The following is a 25,078-nucleotide window of genomic DNA, read 5'->3' as shown; positions in this document are numbered from 1 at the left end:
TACCTCTGGTAGGAGAGGACTGGTAAATACCAACACGGGGAAACGTGAGAACGCTGGGGGGGGGGGCTTTAGGGCATGGGTACCTCTGGGTAGGAGAGGACTGGTAAATACCAACACGGGGAAACGTGAGAACGCGGGGGGGGGGGGGGGGGGCCCTTCAGGGCATGGGATATCATGGGTACCTCTGGTAGGAGAGGACTGGTAAATACCAACACGGGGAAACGTGAGAATGCTGGGGGGGGGGGGGGGGGGGGGCTTCAGGGCATGGGATATCATGGGTACCTCTGGGTAGGAGGGGACTGGTAAATACCAACCAACACGGGGAAACGTGAGAACGCTGGGGGAGGGCTTCAGGGCATGGGATATCATGGGTACCTCTGGAACGAATGGAGGACGATGCTTGACTAGTAAGCAGCTCCAGGGCTTCTGAAAAGCCTGCATCTGAGGACAAGATGTGCGTTTGAGATGGACTTCATTAGTCGGGCTGCGCAGAATCAGTTCTACAACATCACCCTGCATCCCAAATAACAACTTATGTGATCGAGAGGAGTAATTCTGCACCTCGCCTTCCTCAAACTGACACCCCCAGGTAAAGTGTCAATGTCATTTCAGTTGGAACGTTTCTGGAATGTTCTGCATAATGTAGCATTACAGTGTGTGTGGCTACAGGTGTCTTGATGGACTGTGTCAAACCAAACACTTCCTAGCTGGCCATTGAGAGTTAAATGAAGCTTCCCAATAGCAGTAAGAACTGGGGACATGCATTATGTATGAATTACGGAGACTGACATGTCTAAGAAGGGCTTTTGAATATGACAAACTGGGTGCAGACTAACAAACACCAATGTGTTTCTCTGTATGAAATAAGTACCATTGTTTGAACTGTCAATATTTCATTGTGATCTGGCTCACATATTGCCAATGGAGTTCAACAGAAGGGAAATCAATCCAACGAAAGAATGTGCATGGCACAAAGAGTAGAGTGTAAAGAGTCCAGTGTCCACAGAGAACCTCCCGTCCTCCCTCCATCCTAGTCATAAAGTGACTTCATCAGAACAGATGGATCAGTCACTTCAGAAAGTCCTGTTGCTCTTCATCTTATTAATGAAAACAACAATTGAATCATCTGAGGCTCCAAAAAACAAAGGCAAACGACGCAGGCTGTCTACCTAGATAGTCATCCTGGTTTCTCTCACAGAAAAACACGGACACAGAAAGAACACAAACGGTCTTGGCACTGGCAAATGTCCCTGGGATTAAACAAAAGTTAAAAAATTTAACTAGAGAACAAAACGTCGATCCAACAGTCATCCCCCAACGGCTGTTGTTAGTTTTGTTTCCCCTTGACAGAAAATGACATAAGAGGAAATGAGAGGAGCCTCCCCCATTCTGTTTCTGCTCTCTACGTTTGTTGTGCATTCTACCAACTGCGCTCAATGGGGGAACATAGGAGCTTGTCATGTCACTAGTGGAACGGAACTTCCCCCATTTTCATTCGTACAGTAAGAACCTGGAGGGATGAGCCGATACTGTTTTATGCACGATTAAGCAAAAAAAAATTGTTGGCAAGACTAAAAAAGAAAGTTGCGGCACCACCCCTCCCAGAAAGAAACACCTGAGAAAGCAGAAATCCAGGGGGGGGGGGGGGGTTGTGTACTGGCGACGATGAGGAAACTGGGCCAGTAATCTGAATGTGCTGTGTGGATGAGGGTCGAGAGAAGAGGGGACTTGACAATAGAGGAAAGAGGGGACTGGACACTAGAGGAAAGAGAGAAGATGGGAATGGACACTAGAGAGAAAGGGGCAGACCTAGAGCCCATCGCGGGTAGTGATCATGACGTCGGCTCGGCGATGGGTCTCCAAGGCTTTTGCGGTGTAGATGTCCTGAGGGAGATCAGACTTACGCCGCACCATAGGCCGGTCTTTCCTCTGGTCTCTCGTTCGTAACTGCAACAGGGGAAGGGGAGAGTGTTAAAGAGAGTTTGGTCCAATGGAATAAAAATGCTTTGCTTGTAACTACAGTATCCTCCTGGGTATGGTCTACTAAGTTTTTGCCACAAGTACCACTCCTTTTTTCACATTACAAAGTCATGTTTAGAAACAATCACCAATTGACAGAAAACCGCTCACCATGCTTCATGCTAATGAACTAAGGCCAGCCATGCACCAAACAGGACAGTGAGAAAAGAGTTGGTGAAATGTTAGCTACCAGGACTACCCTCATGACATTTAAACAGAAAGAGAGACAGAATGGAAGGAAAGAAAGGTGAGAGTAGAAGAGACACAACAGACAATAACAAAAGTAGTTGATTCCAGTGTTCAGTCCATGGTCTGATGAGTCATCCCTCCACTATAGGAGAAACAGTCCAGGGCCCATTTTGAAAAGAGTGATCAGGGCCCAATGTCATAACATGTCTCAGAGTAGATCATAATGATTAAGATGACAGGTGCAGGGGGGGACCTGATCCTAGATCAGCACTGACGGACAGACCGAAGACGGACAGTTACCTGAGCGACTTCTTCCGTTACAGTCTTTTTTAACCTGTGAACTTCTTCATAGGTTAATGGACCATCAAACTCCAATGCTACTGGACCGTTGAGGCCAGTGGAATCAACACGGATAAGAGACTAATGTAACAGGAAACGAACACACAAAAAGAAAAAAATGGGAGAAAGAGACTTAAGTCGCATGCAAAGAAGAATGAATCAGAGCGAGTTTAGATAAACAGAAGGGTTTAGTCATGGCTTCTATTAGTGATCTGGTGAGAGTAGAAAATGATGAGGTTCAGGCAGACTAATTCAACTGATCGTTAGTACGGTCATTAAGAGGAGATTTTACCTTATACTAGGACTGTTCAACATCCACCCTAGAAGACTACCTATAATAAAACAAAACATTGGGAATGTAGTTCACAGTGGGTACTTCCACCTTAGTTTGTATTTACTGAGACCAGAAATGAAGCAATATAAAAAATGGGAATGCAGTTTAGGAAGACCATTCAGTCACCTGGCATTTCACTTGACTTAGTACAGGGTTGGCTACGGAGATCGCATGCCAATAGATCATTCAGCACCAAACCCATCTCCTGATCAACCTCCTGATCTTAAACCAGGAAAGGGTGATGCAGAGCATGTGGAAATGTTTTGATAGAAAAGACTGGTCATGCTCTGCACAGCAAACAGTCCTCAGAGGGAAGACAGAAAGGAAACTACACCAGCTCTTTAGATGGTACACGCATGTACACACTGCTGTGTGTCCTTCACACACACACACACACACACACACACCTGTGGGTTGGATTTGGCAAGGTTCTCAATCTTGATCCAGGCCTCTTCCCGGTCTTTTGACTTGGCCTTCTCTCTATAGGAGGAAACAAACATCTACAATCATAACCTCAGCCCCCCTCTACAGTCACTACAATGTATAGTCCTTCAGATATGAACATCTGAATGATAATATTTCATATGTAGTAATCATTACAATACTGTCTAAACTTGAGACACAATATTTTCTTCCAGATTAGCGTATCATAATCTATTTACCATTACAATATGTAGTCAACATTTGATACATGCTAATCAGAATGAGAATATTTAATGAATATGGTGCACATTTGAAATGTAATATTAAATCATTCACATTAGTATATCATATTTTAGTCTTAATTACAATCTGTAGTCAAGATTTGAGATACACAATATTCTCATTTCGGATTAGCAAATGACATACTTGTTTTTCTCTGCTCTGAACTGCTGTGTGCAGTCATCAAAGAGCTTCTGGTTCATCTCCATGAAGAGCTTGAGAGCATTGTAGATGAGGCCATGGATGGTCCTGCACAGAGACAGACACACAGGCAAAGACAGCAGTGAGTCAGTCTGCCGTCACGTCTAAAAGGGTAGCCCTGTCCTCCAGCCCAAACCAAAATTAGATTCCAGTGAATGACTAAAGTAGGTCTGAACCACTGTTGAGCTCCCTGCAGTCAACACTAGCACTTTCAGAGCAGCTTAATGTTAAAGAAGTCTCATTCCACATAACAGTTTGGTAAGGTGTTGAACTTTCAAATCATAAAAAAAATGTGTTAATTAAATATGCCTCCAAGGGACATGGGATGAAATTAGTTGTATTGGTAATCTGTTTGACTGAACCTGCCTGCAGTGCCAGATGGCTGTGCACTTTTGCCACTGTTCCATTGGTTATTTTGCGCCAGGCAAGCTCCCAAAAAGCCAGGCAAGCTCCCAAAAAGCCAGGCAAGCTCCCAAAAAGCCAGGCAAGCTCCCAAAAAGCCAGGCAAGCTCCCAAAAAGCCAGGCAAACTCCCAAAAAGCCAGGCAAACTCCCAAAAAGCCAGGCAAACTCCCAAAAAGCCAGGCAAACTCAATCAAGAGCAGCTAAAAAGTTTATAGTATTGTATTTAAACCCAGGTCTTGCTAACACCACATGTTCTGAGATATTGGAGTGAGTGGCCTATGAGGGCAGATCAGGGTCACTGTTATTAGGTCACAACGGAAAATGAAAAATGTCTTACTAGACCAGGTAATCCCCCCCCAAATCTTAGTTTGTCTTCTTTCTTTTGGTGCCTAATGAACACGGCTCTTTTTGAGGAGGGGGCTACTTACTTGTTCCAGTGGGTCTTGGAGTTGCGGTAGAGCGCCGGGAACATGATGGGTAGGATCTTGGCTGCGTTGTCGCTGATCAGACTCATGATGTACTCGTTGTTCCAGTAGTACAGAGCCCTCTCTGCTACCTGCACAATGACCCAAAGCACACAGCACCATCGGTGAGGACAGCTCACTCAAAATGGTGACAGCAGGAGGCGCCATATAGAGAGATAGAGAAGCACACTTGATTGGTGAAACATCCTTCCATTAAGCCTAGACATAACTGTTCCAACATATCTCTAGAACTCCTCATGTTGGTTTCCACTACAAGGTCAAACCAGGCAGTACGGTCATTACATCCTGGATCTTGCTTTGTTTCAAATGGACTACTTAGTTCTAGGAACCAACTAGAAACATTTCACTACTCAAATTCACTTTCCCACATAACCGTAATGACTAAAAGTCAAAAGGTCACCAATAACAGGGTTCCCATGGCATGGGGTCAGTCACCTGGAAGTGTGGGCTGGACACACACTTGGCCAGCTGCCTGAACAGTGGCTCCATGACCTTGACAAACTCGGACGGCTCGATGACGTCTAGAATCTCTTCCAGCTCGTTAAGGAACATCACCTCTTTGGGGGAGTGAGTCTTGGGCCAGTATTTCAGAAGGGCCATGACCACCTGGGAGACACATTGAGCAGGGAGCGGAGTGGATATTGACCAACAGATCAGTGAGTAACACACACAATAATGTTCATGAATAAGCAAAAACATTACTTTAAGTTTAAATTGAACTTTTTATAAATAGTGTATGTTAACATGCAAAGAGCATTTACACACATTAATGTTCATTAAAGTTAATAAATTATTTGTCACATGCGCCAAATACAATAAGTGCAGACCTTACCGTGAAATGCTTAAGCCCTTAACACAGTTAAGAAAATAATTACTAAATAGACTAAAGTTTTTTAAAAAGTAACAATAAAAGCTCCCGAGTGGGGCAGCGGTCTAAAGCACTGCATCTTAGTGCAAGAGACATGACTACAGTCCCTGGTTCGAATCCAGCCTGTATTACATCCGGTCGTGATTGGGAGTCCCATAGGGCAGCGCACAATTGGCCCGGCGGCATCCGGTTTTGGCCTGGGTAGGCCGTCATTGTAAATATGAATTTGTTGAACATTTTGAAAATCTTGGCTCTCTAATTCTCTCCTCTCTTTCTTTCTCTCTCTCGGAGGACCTGAGCCCCAGGACCATACATCAGGACTACCGGGCATGATGACCCCTTGCTGTCCCCAGTCCACCTGGCCTTCCTGCTGTTCCAGTTTCAACTGTTCTGCCTGCGGTTATGGAACCCCTACCTGTCCCAGACCTGCTGTTTTCAACTCTTAATTATCAGCTATGAAAAGCCAACTGACATATATTCCTGATTATTATTTGACCATGCTTGTCATTTATGAACATTTTGATCTTGGCCATGTTCTTGGCCATGTTCTGTTATAATCTCCACCCGGCACAGCCAGAAGAGGACTGGCCACCCCTCATAGCCTGGTTCCTCTCTAGGTTTCTTCCTAGGTTTTGGCCTTTCTAGGGAGTTTTTCCTAGCCACTGTGCTTCTACACCTGCATTGCTTGCTGTTTGGGGTTTTAGGCTGGGTTTCTGTACAGCACTTCGAGATATTAGCTGATGTACGAAGGGCTATATAAAATAAACTTGATTTGATTTGTTCTCAACTGACTAGCCTAGTTAAATAAAAAATGTAAATAACAAGGCTATATACAGCAGGTATCGGTACCAAGACAATGTACGGGGGTACAGGTTAGTCGAGGTAATTTGTACGTGTACAGCACCAGTCAAATGTTTGGGCACACCTACTCATTCTAGGGTTTTTCTTTAATTTGACTATTTCATACATTGTAGAATAATAGTTAAGACAAACTATGAAATAACACATATGGAATCAAATAGTAAACAAAAAAAGTTAAAATTAAATATATTTGCGATTCTTCAAAGCCACCCTTTGCCTTGACAGCTTTGCACACTCTTGGTATTCTCTCAACCAGCTTCATGAGGAATGCTTTTCCAACAGTCTTGAAGGAGTTCCCACATATGCTGAGCACTTGATGGCTGCTTTTCCTTCACTCTGCAGTCCAACTCATCCCAAACCATCTCAATTGGGTTGAGGTCAGGTGATTGTGGAGGCCAGATCATCTGATGCAGCACTCCATCACTTTCCTTCGTGAACAAATAGCCCTTACACAGCCCGGAGGTGTGTTGGGGCATTGTCCTGTGGAAAAACAAATGATAGTCCCACTAAGCGCAAACCAGCTGGGATGGCATATCGCTGCAGAATGCTGTGGTAGTCATGCTGGTTGTGCCTTGAATTCTAAATAAATCACTGACAATGTCACCAGCAAAGCATCCCCACACCACCACCTCTATGCTTCAGTGGGAACCACACATGCAGAGATCATCCGTTCACCTACTCTGCGTCTCAAAGACACATCAGACCAAAAGGACAGATTTCCACCGGTCTAATGTCCATTGCTCGTGTTCCTTGGCCCAAGCAGTCTGTTCTTCTTATTGGTGTCCTTTTAGTAGTGGTTTCTTTCCAGCAATTTCACCATGAAGGCATGATTCACAGTCTCCTCTGAACAGTTGATGTTGAGATGTGTCTGTTACTTGAACTCTGTGAAGCATTTATTTGGGCTGCAATTTCTGAGGCTGGTAACTCTAATGAACTTATCCTCTGCAGCAGAGGTAACTCTGGGTCTTCCTTTCCAGAGGCGGTCCTCATGAGAGCCAGTTTCATCATAGTGCTTGATGGTTTTTGCAACTGCACTTGAAGAACTTTTCAAAGTTCTTGAAATGTTCCAGATTGACTGAGCTTCATGTCTGAAAGTAATGATGGACTGTCATTTAAATTGTCTTATTTGAGCCATTCTTGCCATAATATAGTATTTCATCAAATAGCCCCATCTTCTGTATACCACCCCTACCTTGTCACAACACAACTGTTTGGCTCAAACGCATTAAGAAGGAAAGAAATTCCACAAATTAACGTAGGGGTAAAATTGCCTATGCCTAGATAAACAGCAAGTAGCAGCAGTAAAAAGAAAGGGGGAGGATGGCAGGAAGCTTGGCCCCAGTGATATACTGGGCCGTACGCACTACCCTCTATAGAACCTTATGGTCAGATGCTGAGCAGTTGCCATACCAGGTGGTGATGCAACCAGTCAGGGCGCTCTCGATAGTGCAGCTGTAGAACCTTTTGCAGATCTGGGGACCAATGACAAATCTTTTGAGTCTCCTGAGGGGGAATAGGTGTTGGGTTGTGCCCTCTTCACAACTGTCTTGCCGTGTTTGGACTAGAGGTCGACCGAATCATATAAAAAAAATAATTCTTCACATAATCACTAGTTAACTACACATTGATGATTTTACTGGTTTAACTAGCTTGTCCTGCGTTGCAAATAATCATTGCGGTGCCTGTTCATTTATCATCGAATCACAGCCTACTTCGCCAAACAGGTGATGATTTAACAAGCGCATTCGCGAAAAAAGCACTGTCGTTGCACCAATGTACCTAACCATAAACATCAACGCCTTCCTTAAAATCAATACACAAGTATATATATTTTTTTACCTGCATATTTAGTTAAGAAATTCACTTTGCAGGCAATATTAACTAGGGAAATTGTTTCACTTCTCTTGCGTTCAATGCAAGCAGAATCAGGGTATATGCAACAGTTTGGGCCTATGATTTGATATTTGATAGAGCAGTCTGAGCGGTGGTAGGCAGCAGCATGCTCGTAAGCATTCACTCAAACAGCACATTCCTGCTCTTCGCAATGCTTGAAGCACCGCACTGTTTATGACTTCAAACCTACCAATTCCCAAAATTAGGAAGCAATACTATAGTGCCTATATGAACATGCAATAGTCAAAGATATGAAATACAAATGGGAGAGAGAAATAGTCCTATAATTCCTATAACTACAACAACCTAAATCTTCTTAACTGGGTATATTGAAGACTCATGTTAAAAAGAACCACCAGCTTTCATATGTTCCCATGTTCTGAGCAAGGAACTTAAACGTTAGCTTTTCTTTTTTTTTTTTTTACATGGCACATACTGCACTTTTACTTCAACACTGTTTTTGCATTATTTAAACCAAATTGAACATGTTTCATTATTTATTTGAGACTAAATCAATTGTTATTTATTTATTATATTAAGTTTAGATAGGTGTTCATTGTTCATTCAGTATTGTTGTAATTGTCATAATTACAAATATATTATATTTATTGTTTATTTTAAATCAATTTTAAAATCTGCTTTTTTTGGTCATCCAATAATCGATATCGGTGTTGAAAAATCATACTCAGTCGACCTCTAGTTTGGACCATGATAGTTTGTTGGTGATGTAGACGCCAAGCTCTCGACACACTCCACTACAGCACCGTCGATGTGAATGGGGGCGTGTTCGGCCCTCCTTTTCCTGTAGTCCACGATCATCTCCTTTGTCTTGATCACGTTAAGGAGAGGTTGTTGTCCTGGCACCCACACTGCCAGGTCTCTGACCTCCCTATAGTCTGTCTCGTTGTCGGTGATCAGGCCTACCACCGTTGTGTCATCAGCGAACTTAATGATGGTGTTGGAGTCGTGCGTGGCCGTGCAGTCGTGGGTGAACAGGGAGTACAGGAGGGGCCTAAGCATGCACCCCTGAGGGGCCCCTGTGTTGAGGGTCAGCATTGTGGATGTGTTGTTACCTACCCTTACCACCGGCGGCCGGCCGGATGAAAGTCCAGTATTCAGTTGCAGAGGGAGGTGTTTAGTCCCAGGGTCCTTAGCTTAGAGATGAGCTTTGTAGGCACTACGGTGGTGAACACTGAGCTGTAGTCAATGAACAGCAATCTCACATACAGTTGAAGTCGGAAGGTTACATATACTTAGGGTGGAGTCATTAAAACTCGTTTTTCAACCACTCCACAAATTTCTTGATAAACTATAGTTTTGGCAAGTCGGTTAGGACATCTACTTTGTGCATGGCACATAACTTTCCCAACAATTGTTTACAGACAGATTTTTTCTCTAAATTCCAGTGGGTCAGAAGTTTAGTGCCTATAAACAGCTTGGAAAATTCCAGAAAATGATGTCATGGCTTTAGAAGCTTCTGATAGGCTAATTGACATAATTTGAGTCAATTGGAGGTGTACCTGTGGATGTATTTCAAGGTCTACCTTCAAACTCAGTGTCTCTTTGCTTGACATCATGGGAAAATCAATAGAAATCAGCCAAGACCTCAGAAAAAAAAGTGTAGACCTCCACAAGTCTGGTTCATCCTTGGGAGCAATTTCCAAACGCCTGAAGATACCACATTCATCTGTACAAACGGTAGTACGCAAGTATAAACACCATGGGACCATGCAGCCGTCCTACCGCTCAGGAAGGAGACGCATTCTGTCTCCTAGAGATGAACATAATTGTGTGCGAAAAGTACAAATCAATTCCAGAACAACAGCAAAGGACCTTGTGAAGATGCTGGAGGAAACTGGTAAAAACATATCTATATCCACAGTAAAATGACTCCTATATCGACATAACCTGTAAGGCCGCTCAGCGAGGCAGGTTACCATCGCGTTCTTGGGCACAGGGACTATGGTGGTCTGCTTGAAACATGTTGGTATTACAGACTCGGTCAGGGAGATTGAAAATGTCAGTGCCAGTTGGTCCGCGTGATGCTCGGAGTAGGCGTCCTGGGAATCCGTCTGGCCCCGCGGCCTTGTGAATGTTGACCTGTTTAAAAGATCTTGCTCAAATCGGCTACGGAGAGCGTGATCACACAGCCGTCTGGAACAGCTGGTGCTCTCATGCACGCTTCAGTGTTGCTTGCCTCGAAGAGAGCATCATTTTTTTTTTTTTTGCCCATCTGGTCACCGGGCAGCTCGGTTTCCCTTTGTAATCCGTAATAGTTTGTAAGCCCTGCCACATCTGATGAGCGTCAGTCGTAGTAGGATTATAAAGTGTAACCGATCCGTTTTGATCAATGGGTCGATATGCATTACAATACAAAAAACCTTCTGAGAAGAGGGAATACAACGTCACTGAAGGGGTAATCAATACACCTTACTTGTGAGCAGAAATTTCACAACTTACTGGTTCAGTGAGAGTGCTGTCCTTCTCTAGAAACTGCACCACACAGTATGCCAACTAGGGGGGAGAAAAAGACAATGGGACACAATTACTGGCTGATCCTAAAATCAGTCTAATTGTGTTGACATTCACAACGATAGGACACAATTACTGGTGACGCTGGCTGGTCCTGTCAGCCTAATTGTGTTGACATTCTCAACGACAATAGTCACTAACAAATAATTGCAGTCATGAAGTTGCAGTAACTGTAATACGTTGGACTCCGTAATACTAGCAGTATAACTGCAATGTAACAAACTGACTTTTTGTGAGGTGTTCTCATTTTGCATTAGGCTAGCTCTAACACAGTTGATCGAGCTGTAATGTAGATATTATGCTATGGTCCATAGAGCAATGTATAGCACAGCAGTTTCACTATATATATATATATCGATCAATCTATCTAGTGAAACAGTCCGGCAGACACCGAGAGAAACAGTGCGAGCAAGAGGCTGGCCCAGAAAGAGAGAGGCCCCTGACAAGGACCGTTGTCTTCATAGTAATTCTGGCTTGTGAATAGCAGATATCTGATTCCAGCTAGCTTGTAGCAGCCAGGCCAGGCCCCATTGGAAACAAGCCCCACTGCCTGACCTACACCTAATATCAGTCATTTCCATAGTGTGCATTCAGTAGGGCAAAAGGGGCAGAACAATCAGAATGTGGCAGATAGAAAGGGATTAAATAGAGCTGAAACAGCTCCCTATTATTGATGGCAGAGAATCATGTCTGTTGTACACACTGTACTTCTGTGTGAACATTCTGTAACGTCGCACCCTCTTGAACAGAGCCCAGGGCAGCATGGCTGATAGAACAATCAGAGCTGTGTCGTGTTCATTAGGGTCACACAATGGAAAACGTTTTAAAATGTCCACACACACTACATGTTCAATTCTAAAGTATTTTGTAATGTCCTTTTCGTTATGGTCGGACCCCAGTAAGACTAGCTGTCGCCATTGGAGATGAAAAAAATATTAAATCAAATCTGTCAACGGAAAACGAAAACACACGTTTCTTATTGGACAAGGAAGTCCCTCCGCCCCGTTTCAGTCTGTTTTCTTCCATTTTGTACCCAATGAACACGACCCAGACCCTAGACAGACACAAGGGCTTACCTGCGGATGGTAGACACTAAGTGATTTGACTTTGTGCAAAGGCAACAGGACCTTTAAAAGGAATATCTTGTGCTCCTCTTTTAGTGGTAAGGCAAACCCATTGATTATACTATGAAAGAGAGAAACAAATTACAATTAGAATGATTCTAATCTAAATCATTTCAACTGAACTCAAAATAGTAATGACTATGAAACAGATAAAAGGATAAAACAGCAGCAGAGCAATGGTTAGAGATCCTATCTGCAGTCCAGAAGACATTATGAGACTGGATAAAAGTCCAAAATAAACTAACTGTACTGCAATACACGCCGAGTTAGAGCTTAAGGTGTACCTTCCAAGTATCTCCAGTAATTCTGCTATTCCATTATGGTGCTCAGTCTCATAGATAAACCTGTCAAAAACAGAGACATTACATTTTAGTTACACAAACAAACATCCATTTCTTAGTGGTTTGAAACTAAAAAAAACAACCGCGTTGTCCCCACTGAATCTTTAGCAATCGATTTGATGTGTTAAAATATCTGACCTAAAAACAAAAGCGGCTAAGATTAAACTCACCTATAAAATATATTATTGATGTGTTTTCTGATGTAGGCCCGTAGTCCCAGGAACTTCCCATATATCCTGTGGAGAGTAGTTTTGAGGAAGTCCCTCTCCCGTGGGTCTTCACTGTCAAACAGGTCTAAAAGCTGTGGACACATGACATCCCTCCAGTGCTTAACATTTCACTTTTTTTTTTTAAGGAAAGATTTCTTTAGTAAATAAAATGGTTTGTAACACCATGTGCCAAAAAAATGTGACTGAAAATTGTGTTGTATGATGCAAGGAAACGCTTGAATAAAAATATCCTTCATTAGTATCACTGGTGTTGACATTGGAAGACTGCTGGTCTCTGATCCCATGTCGTGCATCTCTTGCCGTTGTGCCATGCGCAAGGCACCTAACCCTCCCCAAAGTTAAATATTGCACTGATGGGCTAAAGTATAAAACACGTGGTCTGCCAACCCCCCCACCCCACACCTGGAGAGCTACTGGGCGTGCAGGCCTTTGATCCAACCCTGCTCAAAACACAAGAGTTAGCTTATCAAGGTCCTGTTGAGCAGCTGATGTTTTTTTTAAACAAAATGAGCCATGGTAGAGCAGGTCTGGAGCAAAAGCCTGGACACTCCGTAGCTCTCCTGGACACTCCGTAGCTCTCCTGGACACTCCAGGAGGAGGGTTGGTCTCCCTGCAATATTACAACTACAACCAAATACTTTGTCTTCATAAAATAATTCCCTCATTCAAAGAACCAGGGATCAAAAGACTACGTAGGACGAGGTAGCTAACAAAGATGTTTATCCATTTGTAAAGGTTAAAATATTCAGGGGAAATCTTGACAGCATAGGTCATAGGAGTTACTTGTCAATTAGTAACTTTGTCAGAATTACATGGTCAGTATAGGTTAGGAGACGAATCCTGGCCAATTTTGAGCGCTTGAAGGTTTTACAATTGGAGTATTCAGGATTTGCGGTTCCACATGAGCACCTGTACCAACTGGGTGTCGGGCATTTGCGGTTCTACATGAGTGCCGGTGGAAAGTTATTTTAGGACATTGGACATAAAATGAATACATGCTAATAGCTAAATAGTTAACTAGCTAAACTACACAATATATTTTGAATTGGCCATGTAGTTAAGTCTGTTGTATATCTTTATTTTACCTGCTGCGCAAATGTCTCCCTCCCCTCTAGCAACAGCCCACACACAGGTGATGCACACCATTACTTTTCTAGGATTTTCATTGCTATAACTGGGATTTTTTAAATTTTACCCCGCTTTTTCTCCCAATTTCGTGATATCCAATTGCGATCCAATTACCATCTTGTCTCCTTGCCACATCTTGTCTCCGAAACATGACCCGCCAAACCGCGCTCCTTAACACCTGCCTGCCTAACCTGGAAGCACCAATGTGTCGAAGGAGACACTATTCAACAGACGACCGAAATCAGCCTGCAGGCACCCGGCCCGCCACATGGAGTCACTAGAGCATGATGAGCAAAGTAAAGCCCCACCTGCCAAACCCTCCCCTAATCCGGACGATGCCGGGCCAATTGTGCGCCGCCCTATGGGACTCCCGGTTACAGCCGGTTGTGACACAGCCTGGGATCGAACCCAGGTCTGTAGTGATGCCTCAAGCACTGCGATACAGTGCCTTATACCGCTGCGCCACCCGGGAGGACCCCACACTAGTAATTATTATCAACAAATGTGCAAACACAGCTAGGCTCACTGTCTCAAAAACACATCTCACGACTGCATGATTAGAAGACCATTCGTGCCAGTCAATGTAGGTCAATATTAATTTCACTCCGATGCACTCTGCAGAGATTGGGAGGACACTGAGCAAAAGATCGCATCAGGAAGACACTGATCCAATTCTGATCGGAGTAGCCTAATTGTTTGATATTGTCATTTGAGTGATTTTGTTTTACTTGTCCATTTGGACAATTTAAAATGCATAATCTATGTTTCTTTCAGCTCTTACCTGCATCACAAACTTCTGGTCGATGTACTTCTTTGCTATGTTCGGTTGAAAGTCAGGAGATTCTAAAAACCGAAGGAAAAATTCGTAGACGAGCTGGAAAGAAAACATTTTTAAAATGCATAATTTGCAGAATGCATAGCAAGTGCCCTTCCTTACAAAAACGCTTGGTAAAAATCTAAAATATGTTTCATTAGATCACATAATTAGACAACCTAATTTTCATTAGATCACATAACAGCGTCAGTAATTTGGTGGGAAATATCTGTATATAACATCCTATCACAATGATAGATAATAAAAACAGACGTGCTCTTTTTGTCCAAGCCGAGAGGTAAGGAAGGTCCAATGACTGTTTATGCTGATTAGATACTTTAATTATACAGCACTGTACTTGAGAGAATGTAAGGTCTGCAACACTTCATTCTTACTCAAACAGCAGGGTCGTGTGTTCATTAGGGCATGCAACTGAAAACAAATTTGCCGGGTAAAAGTCCATGTAGTTCCTTCCGGTTTAAGTCTGTTTTCTTCATTTTGGTGCGTAATTAACACGACCCAGGCCATGTGAGCTGGGTTAGTAAATATCTCTAGGTACCTGGAGATGTGGCCATGCAGCCTCAAGCGTAGGCTCGTCCTCCTCGGGGTCGAACTCTGCTCCTGTGGGGTTGGACGACGGAGGCAACGTTCGGAACATGTTCACCGCAAACTAAGGAGGGGGGGGGGGGGGGGGGGGGGGGAGTATATTCAGAGTCAGTAGACCACAGTGATGAAGGCCAGTATGGAGTCAAATTGCTTCAGTGGCTGTTGTTTTACATTGAATGTAACAGAATTGACAAGGACACATACTTGACCTTTCCGTCATACCTTAAACCAGGGCTATTCAACTATATTCTTACTGGGGCCAGATGTAAAAATATATATATATATACAAATATATATATATATTTGTAAAACATGTGCTACGTGTTTATTCTGAAGAAATGTATAAAAACATTTTTTTTTAAAGCGACACCAAATAAAGGAGTTCTCTTAAACGTTGCTAAAAGTAATTTAGAAAGACAGAGTCGCAACCCAACAATTAGATGATAATTGAAAAGGAAAAGAAGCAACCATTGTTATTTTTTTTTATTTCAACTAATAAAAGCTTCCTAAAACTTTAGGTAATCTAAAAAAAAAAATAACTAAGCATCTCAATAAATAACAAAAATATGTCAAATCAGGTAATGCCAAATTTCAGTCTGAAGGAAGTATGCTTTGAATTAATTTCCCACTGTCATTTGGTGCATTGTTTGTCTCACTCCCTTCAAACAAGTCCTTGTGAGCGTCAGAGGGGGAAACAAAAAAGGCACGTACGTGTTCCTTAGAGTCGAATCTTTCAGAAGTATTTTGTAGCTTAAACCATTCAAAACGATAGAGCCAAATTCAAAATAAAGAAAATAGTCAACATGCAACAAAGGCCGCTAAAACACAGACAACCCACTATAGTACTGGTCATTTCGACACTGAAAGTCAGAGTTTGGATGAGATATTTTTTAATGTTCAGAATTGATCAAAGGGCCAGTCTAAATCAATAAAAACGGGCTGGATTTGGCCTGCGGACAGCCAGTTGCATAGCCCTAAACTAGTCACAGAGCTGAATTAGTGAAAGTGATAGACAAGAGCACGTTATCCCATCTAAAATCACTTCTAGACCTGTGTTTACCTCAAGGGAACAAGGAAGGGAAGAGGGGGGGGGGAATGTCTGAAGTATTCAAAACACGTCCCTAGTTAGTATCCACTTGGCACCGTTCTTTCCTTTGACCCAAGTGGGTTACCAATTGTCTCTGAACATCAACTGACTGACTGTAGGGTGCTATAACTGACTGACTGGGGGGTGCTATAACTGCTTCTGCCAGTAAAGACAGATCATGAGACAGTGCAGTTGGCCTGAGGAATAGAACACTGCTATTTCTGTTGGGCTGATAGCTAGGTACGCTATGTTCAAACCCAGATTTAGCTTTGGAAAAAAAGAGAGAGATGTGTTTCACATTTTAATATGTCATCTTGTCTGTATGTAATTCAAATAATGAACTGCCTTTTGAAGATATTTAAGAGTTCTCTGGATTTGAAGATCCATTCATTCAAAAGAGGGACGTTTTTTTAATTCACTGTCAAATTATTATAATAACTCTCATTAGCTGCCCAGCTACATATGGAAGCTTAGATCTATTCTAGAGAAACATTTCAGACTGGACTTGGGTGTTGACGTCAGACAGACAAGGAAGACTAGAGTTGGAGATTTGGCATTCGGGCAAAGAATTATGAAATTAATATATTATATATTTTTAAATCAGGACTAAAAGGAAGGTTTTGACACATGAAAAGGTTTGCTGCATTTACACTTATCCATGAAAGCATTACGCCGAGCCATAATGACACTTCACATTTAAAACCACGATGGGCTAACTTAACTGGGTGGCACGCATGCAGAGTATTGCTTCGCGCTCCATATTTCAATTCTAATTTATTTAATTTTTTTCATAGCTTTGACATCAATAGCTACTTCCTATTGAGCAGTAACCAGGGTTCATGTCAATTCTGGAAGTCAATTCCAACTTTCCTCATTGCCAAAGATGGTCTATTATATTGACAAGATGTTCGAGCAGTCACTTGACTAATGGAAATACATGTCCTCAAAGATGGAAGGCGAGATCAGGTGTGACCATTCTAGCGAATGAGGGGGCAGATACACAAGTGAACAACAGGCCATAGAGATAGGGGACTTATCTTTGTATCTGTACCATTATAGCATCTGTGAAAGCATGGGCAGTAGGGTTGAGCAGTATCCAGATGTTGATACTGTTATACCGTTTCTGTACCATACCGGGGTAAAAACACATACAGTTGAAGTCGGTAGCTGACATACACTTAGGTTGGAGTCATTAAAACTCATTTTTCAACCACTCCACACATTTCTTGTTAACAAACTGTAGTTTTGGCAAGTCGGTTAGGACATCTACTTTGTGCATGGCACATAATTTTCCCAACAATTGTTTACAGACAGATTTTTTCACTTATAACTCACTTTATCACAATTCCAGTGGGTCAGAAGTTTACATACACTAAGTTGACTGTGCCATTAAACAGCTTGGAAAATTCCAGAAAATGATGTCATGGCTTTAGAAGCTTCTGATAGGCTAATTGACATCATTTGAGTCAATTGGAGGTGTACCTGTGGATGTATTTCAAGGCCTATCTTCAAACTCAGTGCCTCTTTGCTTGACATCACAGGAAAATCAAAAGAAATCAGCCAAGACCTCAGAAAAAAAGTGTAGACCTCCACAAGTCTGGTTCATCCTTGGGAGCAATTTCCAACCGCCTGAAGATACCACGTCCATCTGTACAAACAATAGTACGCAAGTATAAACACCATGGGACCATGCAGCCGTCATAACACTCTGGAAGGAGACACGTTCTGTCTCCTAGAGATGAACGTACTTGTGTGCGAAAAGTACAAATCAATCCCAGAACAGCAAAGGACCTTGTGAAGATGCTGGAGGAAACGGGTACAAATGTATCTATATCCACAGTAAAACGAGTCCTATATCGACATAACCTGAAAGGCCGCTCAGCAAGGAAGAAGCCACTGCTCCAAAACTACCATAAAAATGGAAGAATACGGTTTGCAACTGCACATGGGGACAAAGATCGAACTTCTTGGAGAAATGTCCTCTGGTCTGATGAAACAAAAATAGAACTGTTTGGCCATAATGAGCATCGCTATGTTTGGAGGAAAAGGGGGGAGGCTTGCAAGCCGAAGAACACCATCCCAACCGTGAAGCACGGGGGTGGCAGCATCATGCTGTGGGGGTGCTTTGCTGCAGGAGGGACTGGTGCACTTCACAAAATAGATGGCATAATGAGGTTGGAAAATTTTGTGGATATATTGAAGCAACATCTCAAGACATCAGTCAAGAAGTTAAAGCTTGGTCGCAATCGGGTCTTCCAAATGGACAATGAACCCAAGCATACTTCCAAAGTTGTGGAAAAATGGCTTAAGGACAACAAAGTCAAGGTATTGGAGTGGCCATCACAAAGCCCTGACCTCAATCCCATTGAAAATGTGTGGGCAGAACTGAAAAAGCGTATGCGAGCATGGAGGCCTACAAACGTGACTCAGTTACACCAGCTCTGTCAGGAGGAATGGGCCAAAATTCACCCAACTTATTGTGGGAAGCTTGTGGAAGGCTACTCAAAACGTTTGATCCAAGTTAAACAATTTAAAAGGCAATGTTACCAAATACACTCAATAAGTATGTAAACTTCTGACCCACTGGGAATGTGATGAAAGAAATAAAAGCTGAAATAAATCATTCCCTATACTATTATTCTGACATTTCACATTATTAAAATAAAGTGGTGATCCTAATTGACCTAAAACAGGGAATTTTTACTAGGATTAAACGTCAGGAATTGTGAAAAACTGAGTTTAAACGTAGTTTGCTAAGGTGTATGTAAACGTCCGACTTCAACTGTATACACATACTTTATTGTATTTAATTTGATGATGCACAAAACAATTTAGGCAACAGGGATGTTGATCCAGGATGGGATTGAATGTCTCTGCTGTGACCAAGAAGCTTGATCTTGGCATCAAGCTAGCAAGTCAGAAATCCAAAAGCATGGAGTCCCGAGCTTGATATTTGACATGTTAGATTTCTCATTGTTATACTTAACTTATAAGCAGTGGCTTAACTCATCCAATAAGCCTCATGTAGGAGTTTAGCGATGGCATTTTTTTGTTGACCAAATTCAACACTCATTGACCTCTAAAAATTCCTACATTCGTAATTTCATGGACAGATTTTGGGGCGGAGTAAAACCTCTCGCGTCGCCTCTTTCTGGATGTCATTGCTTTCAATAATTGGGGGTAGCACATCCTGAACAGTAGGTCAGATTGTCAGAAGGTTGTTTGTCCTACCCACTCAATGCGCTACCCACAATAGAGATTAGAGATTATGGTTGCACATTGGGTAATATTGAAACACGTGCTACACTACCCTTTGTATTCAATTCTGAACAGTAGGGACACAATAGTAGCACATTCTGATGGACAGCTCAGACTGTCAGAAAGTAGCACATTCTGGGCAGTAGCAGAGATGATCATAGCACCAGCCCTACCCAGCCATAGAGACACCCCGCCCGAGCTGGCCTTAGGGGTGTCTCCTCTCCTCCAGTCAGTCTACTGACACTCACCACGTGCACCACCTCTGGGTAGATGGGCTCTGTGATGACGTTCCTGTTGTGCGTGATGTACTCCACCATCTCGCTCAGCGCCGCCCGCTTCACTTCCTTCCATTTCAGGTCACTTAGTGGGTCTGACAGGAAGTCAAAAAGCACGCAGCACTGGCGCAGCTTCTGCACAAACAGCTTCTCCTGCTCCGCCGGAGCACAGTCTGAGGGAGAGAGATGTCATTTTCAATTCAATAGTTCTCACTGCATGCAACAAACTACATATAGAAAAAAAGTAAACCCAAAAAATACACTGTCAACAGAAGTACACATTCCAGGTGAGCCTGTTCACTTGAGACAACTTCTTTATAAACCCACATGGTCTTAAAGCTGGGGAGGTCCTTCATAGAATTTGAAACGCAAAGTAAAATTATTGCTCAAAATTCAAGTTCAAATCCCTGCTTGACCAGACAAAATGTTATGGCTTTTTTTTATCTGAGTAGGGGACATCTTTGCCTGTTCCCACAAAATAAGTAGATTTGTGGGGGGGGGGGGGGGGGGGGGGGGGGGCAAAATATAAAAGCCAACAGATGTGTAAGGGGGGGGGGGGGGGGGGGGGGCAATATATAAGAGTTGACAAATGTGTAGTCAGTCGCTTCATTTGGTCAAATACACAACTGAAAAGTGTGTGCGTACTATACAGAGTTAATTAAGAATTTTAATTAAGAACTTTGTTTCCACCTTGGTAACCAAAATGCTCAGAACATACACTCTTGCTGCACAGCCTGCACCATGTCCCAAAGTCACCAATAACAACACTGCCAATGTAAACAAAGACAGCAGGCACATATGCCATGACTAATCCCTCATCTGCCATGGCAGGGTGGCAGGCAGTCAGCATGACAGAAAACTAGGGCTGGGCAATATCAAATTCATTTGATTAATTCCAATGTATATATGTTTGTGAGCGATATTCCAAATGCCTGTATCGCAATAGAAGTATTTTTTTTTGCCAAGCCCCTCCGGCTGTCTCACACACACACAACAACGACATATCACTCCTTCCTCTGACAAGTGGTTTCAACTCGCTACTTGCATTTGAAGTTCCATTTCTGTTGGAATCAGTCATATGGACAATAGGAGTTTACTTTCCTAACAATATCCTTTTGATGTCTCAACTCATCAAACTGCAGAGCAGACACTACTGAAACGGGACTATCAATTATCATTGATTATGGCAAATGTATGCTCAGGTTGTCTCACGTGGCATTTCAGACCCACATGCCGCTAGTAGCATTTTAGCCAAAGATGTATACTAGTCTCGTCTTTAAAAAAAAAAAAAAGTATACAAAGTGTGCAATAAGCATAAAAACACAATTATATAAAAAGGAATTGGCAACTCGTTCTCATTCTGAGAAATAAAGTAGGCATCTTAACAAAGTAGACAGGCTAACGTGCTGCTCAAACAGTTGGAGATGGACAGAATGGAACAAAGTGGACAGGCTAACGTGCTGCTCAAACAGTTGGAGATGGACAGAATGGAACAAAGTGGACAGGCTAACGTGCTGCTCAAACAGTTGGAGATGGATAGAAGGGAACAAAGTGGACAGGCTAACGTGCTGCTCAAACAGTTGGAGATGGATAGAATGGAACAAAGTGGACAGGCTAACGTGCTGCTCAAACAGTTGGAGATGGACAGAATGGAACAAAGTGGACAGGCTAACGTGCTGCTCAAACAGTTGGAGATGGACAGAATGGAACAAAGTGGACAGGCTAACGTGCTGCTCAAACAGTTGGAGATGGACAGAATGGAACAAAGTGGACAGGCTAACGTGCTGCTCAAACAGTTGGAGATGGATAGAATGGTGTGTTCATAACAAGTCAACTGTTCTGCCTTGTTAGCAAATAGATCCAAGTTGGCTAAACTTGAAATAAAAACATTAGCTGCCTAATCACTAGCACGTGGGCTTGTGCTTGAGAGATGTTTGATAAGACCTGTGTTCATTTTCTATAGTGCCTGCTACGAGAAGTGAATGTGCATTATGCATGGTTCTGGTTAAAATTTACCAAAAATAGCATTTTCAAAGACAGATCAGTAATTATTGCAAAGAAAGCAGGTTCAACTATTCAGATAAAATAATGACATAATTAGCAGGCCTTATGGTTGTGGAAGGCTTAACTGAGGAATAATTTCACAAGGGCTGAATTCATTTGACTTTTTCAGACTTTTTGAAATTCAATGTATTTAACTTTCTCTTGTACAACAAAGCTTAGAGAAATGTATTTTTGTCATTTTAAAAATCGAGATTACGCAAATTGTCCGTCAGTTACGCAAAAAAAAATAAACGGAGATCTGATTTAAGCAATATGGCCCACCCCAAGAGATAACGTCAGTAGAACATGCCAACATACACAAAATGGGACACATTCCACAGCACATAATTTAATGTATGGGGGGGGGGGTCAGTTTCGACGCAGAGAGCTGTCATGCTGCAGCACAGAGAGCTGTCAAATTAACACTTACTGTCCACCAAATTGTCTTAATACGTTGCTATGGGCACAGCCAAACAACGGAAGTGATGGATTTGACTTAAGTAGCTCATAGTAGGTCAAGTAAACAAGTGTCATTTTATATATTTTTTTCAATCAAGTTGGCTAACGTTAGTTGGACGTACCTACAAGTAGATGTGTCAGAGTTAAGGGCCTGCCACCAAGCCAATAACTATAAAAGGATAACGATCAACTATAGGTTTCATAACTAACACATTGGTGAGCATCCACACCAGAGGAAAATGTATTATTCTACAGCAGTGGTTCCCAACCAGAGGTACTAGGACCCTGGGGGAACTTGAGAAGCCTGAGATCATAGGCCTACTGATAAATAAAAATGAGGGGGTACTTCAGGGGTACTCCGATCAAAACAAAATTCAGTTGGTGGTACAGTAACCTAAAAGGGTTGGGAACAGCTGCTCTACAGTCCTACACCAGTCAATCAACAGATCAATGCATCCTACTGTACACTGCCTATTAATAAGGTGGTAACACAAGACCCTTTAGTGCTTTCATGGTGTTTTCTTTGTCAGTGACAAGTGTTTTGTGTCTTTGGCATCATTAAACTGAAGATGAATCATAAATCAAATTCTCTGTAATTAATATTACGTGATTAAACTACTTAAACATGTAACTGTAATTAACTCAGAAGTTAGGGCACCAAGGAAAATATTCAGATTACAAAGTTATAATTTTGCTAATATAAAACTTTCAGATATTTTAATATCTGATCACTTAGTCTTCTGATGAATGAATTCTTCTTTTCCTCACGTTAGTCTCATTCCAAATGTCGTAAATTGTTGGTTATCTGCACGAACCCAGTCTTCACTATGAGTCATCCATACATCAATTGTCTTAAAATCATTTATTTACTAACTAAGTACTCACCAAAATGCATAAAACAAACAAGATATGGTTACAAAGAAATGATCGGGGAATGTGCCCTAGTGGGCTAAACCAGTATGGCGGCTTGTTAGACAGTGATAATTATAACAATTGAAATGCTAATCCTTTGCACATGAACGCTCACTCATTCGGGAAGAATTGCAATCAATATGTATATTTTCGCTCAGTGTGTCGTCAGGATCTCTGTTGAAAAGTTTGTTTCTGTTGGAGAGTCTGTCCTCCCTCTGTCGTGGTTAGAATGGATAGTTCAGAGTGACATTCATTCATGTCGTTATAGATAGATGTTTCGGCGGTTGTCAGTCTTCGCGTTCAATGATACCGAATTCCTAGCTGCAGACTAGTAATTAATATCAAATACTAGTTCATATTCTGTCGGTATCGATAGTTTAAGAGTTTAACCACGTGGTATGATTAAAAGATTCAGCCATCTACTCAAACCTTAGCTTATACTCAGGTTTATGGTCTCCTCTCAAACCTTGGCCCTCTCGCTATCGAGGTAAGCTGGTCTGGTGATAGAAAACCCGGGTGGGGGTTTTATTCGGAAGAGCAGAAAAGGCTGTCTCATGACGCCAGGTCCTGGCTGTGCCCCTGGAGGCGTGCCAATGACTTAGTGGAACTTTAGGGAATTGGAGTTTCCTTCATTAAAACAGTCCAAAATCACATTACACAATTTCACAAACAGTATCATCCTCACTCATCTTACACAACAATTATATGTAAACCTCATAACTGAGGCTATTGTATAAACAGCGTTATGTTAATGTGGACGTATTGTCTCCCATGAGTTTCACAAAATTGTACCTAACGGACCAGTTCGTAGCTGTATTCTTCAATCTTTTGTACCTTCTCCAGAACATAAATTTCATTCGGTTCTCCAGTTCTGTGAGGTGGAAGAAATTCCTTTGTCCTCTCTATGAAACTCACTCTCTCTATACTGTGGCCATGAGGAGATAATCTCCTCCAGGAATTTACCACCTGAGGTCGCAGCAGCCTGAGTGTAGGAGATAGAGAGAGGGGGATGGTGCTCGCTGTACCCAAAGAGGGCAACGTCATGACACAAGACAGCCGTGAAGATGGCACAACAACACCCCCCCCCCCCCCCCCCCCCCCCCCCCAGGAGACTGGAAAAATTTGGTATGTGTCCCCAGAACCTAAAAAAATAAAATATTATAATCTACAGCTGCACCATTGAGAGCATCCTGACCGGTTGCATCACGGCCTGGTATGGCAACTTCTTGGTATACGACTGTAAGGCGCTACACAGAGGGTAATGCGTACGTCCCACTACATCACGGGGCCAAGCTTCCTGACTTCCAGGACCTACACTACCGTTCAAAAGTTTGGGGTCACTTAGAAATGTCCTTGTTTTTGAAAGAAAAGCACATTTTTCCCCCATTAAAATATAAAATTGATCAGAAATACAGTGTAGACATTGTTAATGTTGTAAATGACTATTGCAGCTGGAAACGGCTGACTTTTTTATGGAATATCTACATAGGCGTAGAGAGGCCCATTATCAGCAACCAACACTCTGGTGTTCCAATGGCACATTGTGTTAGCTAATCCAAGTTTATTGATCACTAGAAAAACCCTTTTCAATTATGTTAGCACAGCTGAAAACTGGCCTTCTTTAGACTAGTTGAGTATCTGGAACATCAGCATTTGTGGGTTCGATTACAGCCTCAAAATGGCCAGTGTCAGACACTAGGCAGTGTCAGAGTTACGCCCAAAACACTAGTCACCCAAGTCAGACTGTTCTCTCTGCTACCGTACGGCAAGCGGTAGCGGAGCGCCAAGACTAGGTCCAAAAGGCTCCTTAAAAGCTTCTACCACCGACCCATAAGACTACTGAACAATTAATCAAAATGGCCACCTGGACTATTTATATTGACCCCCCCCCCATTGTTCTAACACTGCAGCTACTCACCGTTTAATATCTATGCATAGTCACTTTACCTGGAAATTCACAATAAGAGGAACGGC

At 42.4% G+C, this 25,078-nt stretch overlaps 1 protein-coding gene across 4 annotated transcripts in view; it reads right to left on the bottom strand.

The window, feature by feature from the left end:
- Nucleotides 1-240: 240 nt before the first annotated feature.
- The window catches only part of LOC129811342 (serine/threonine-protein phosphatase 2A 56 kDa regulatory subunit gamma isoform-like), a 66,921-nt gene continuing 42,083 nt past the window's right edge, over nt 241-25,078 (bottom strand). For 2 of the 4 annotated variants that reach the window (XM_055862561.1, XM_055862564.1), the window contains 12 exons: nt 19,664-19,863; nt 15,024-15,134; nt 14,432-14,524; nt 12,463-12,593; nt 12,236-12,295; nt 11,904-12,012; nt 10,756-10,809; nt 5,109-5,279; nt 4,617-4,744; nt 3,731-3,832; nt 3,289-3,361; nt 241-1,947 (listed from right to left, as the gene is read on the bottom strand). In XM_055862561.1, coding sequence (XP_055718536.1) covers nt 1,810-1,947; nt 3,289-3,361; nt 3,731-3,832; nt 4,617-4,744; nt 5,109-5,279; nt 10,756-10,809; nt 11,904-12,012; nt 12,236-12,295; nt 12,463-12,593; nt 14,432-14,524; nt 15,024-15,134; nt 19,664-19,863 — 1,370 coding nt within the window. In that variant the 3' untranslated portion in view covers nt 241-1,809. Of the gene's footprint in view, nt 1,948-2,508; nt 2,629-2,839; nt 2,880-3,276; nt 3,362-3,730; nt 3,833-4,616; nt 4,745-5,108; nt 5,280-10,755; nt 10,810-11,903; nt 12,013-12,235; nt 12,296-12,462; nt 12,594-14,431; nt 14,525-15,023; nt 15,135-19,663; nt 19,864-25,078 lie in introns of all 4 variants that reach the window. The other 2 variants (XM_055862565.1, XM_055862562.1) reach the window with 2 other exon arrangements.

Source organism: Salvelinus fontinalis, chromosome 15 (genome assembly GCF_029448725.1).
Source record: "Salvelinus fontinalis isolate EN_2023a chromosome 15, ASM2944872v1, whole genome shotgun sequence".
Lineage (NCBI taxonomy): Eukaryota > Metazoa > Chordata > Actinopteri > Salmoniformes > Salmonidae > Salvelinus > Salvelinus fontinalis.
This window is presented reverse-complemented; position numbering and strand designations above follow the sequence as displayed.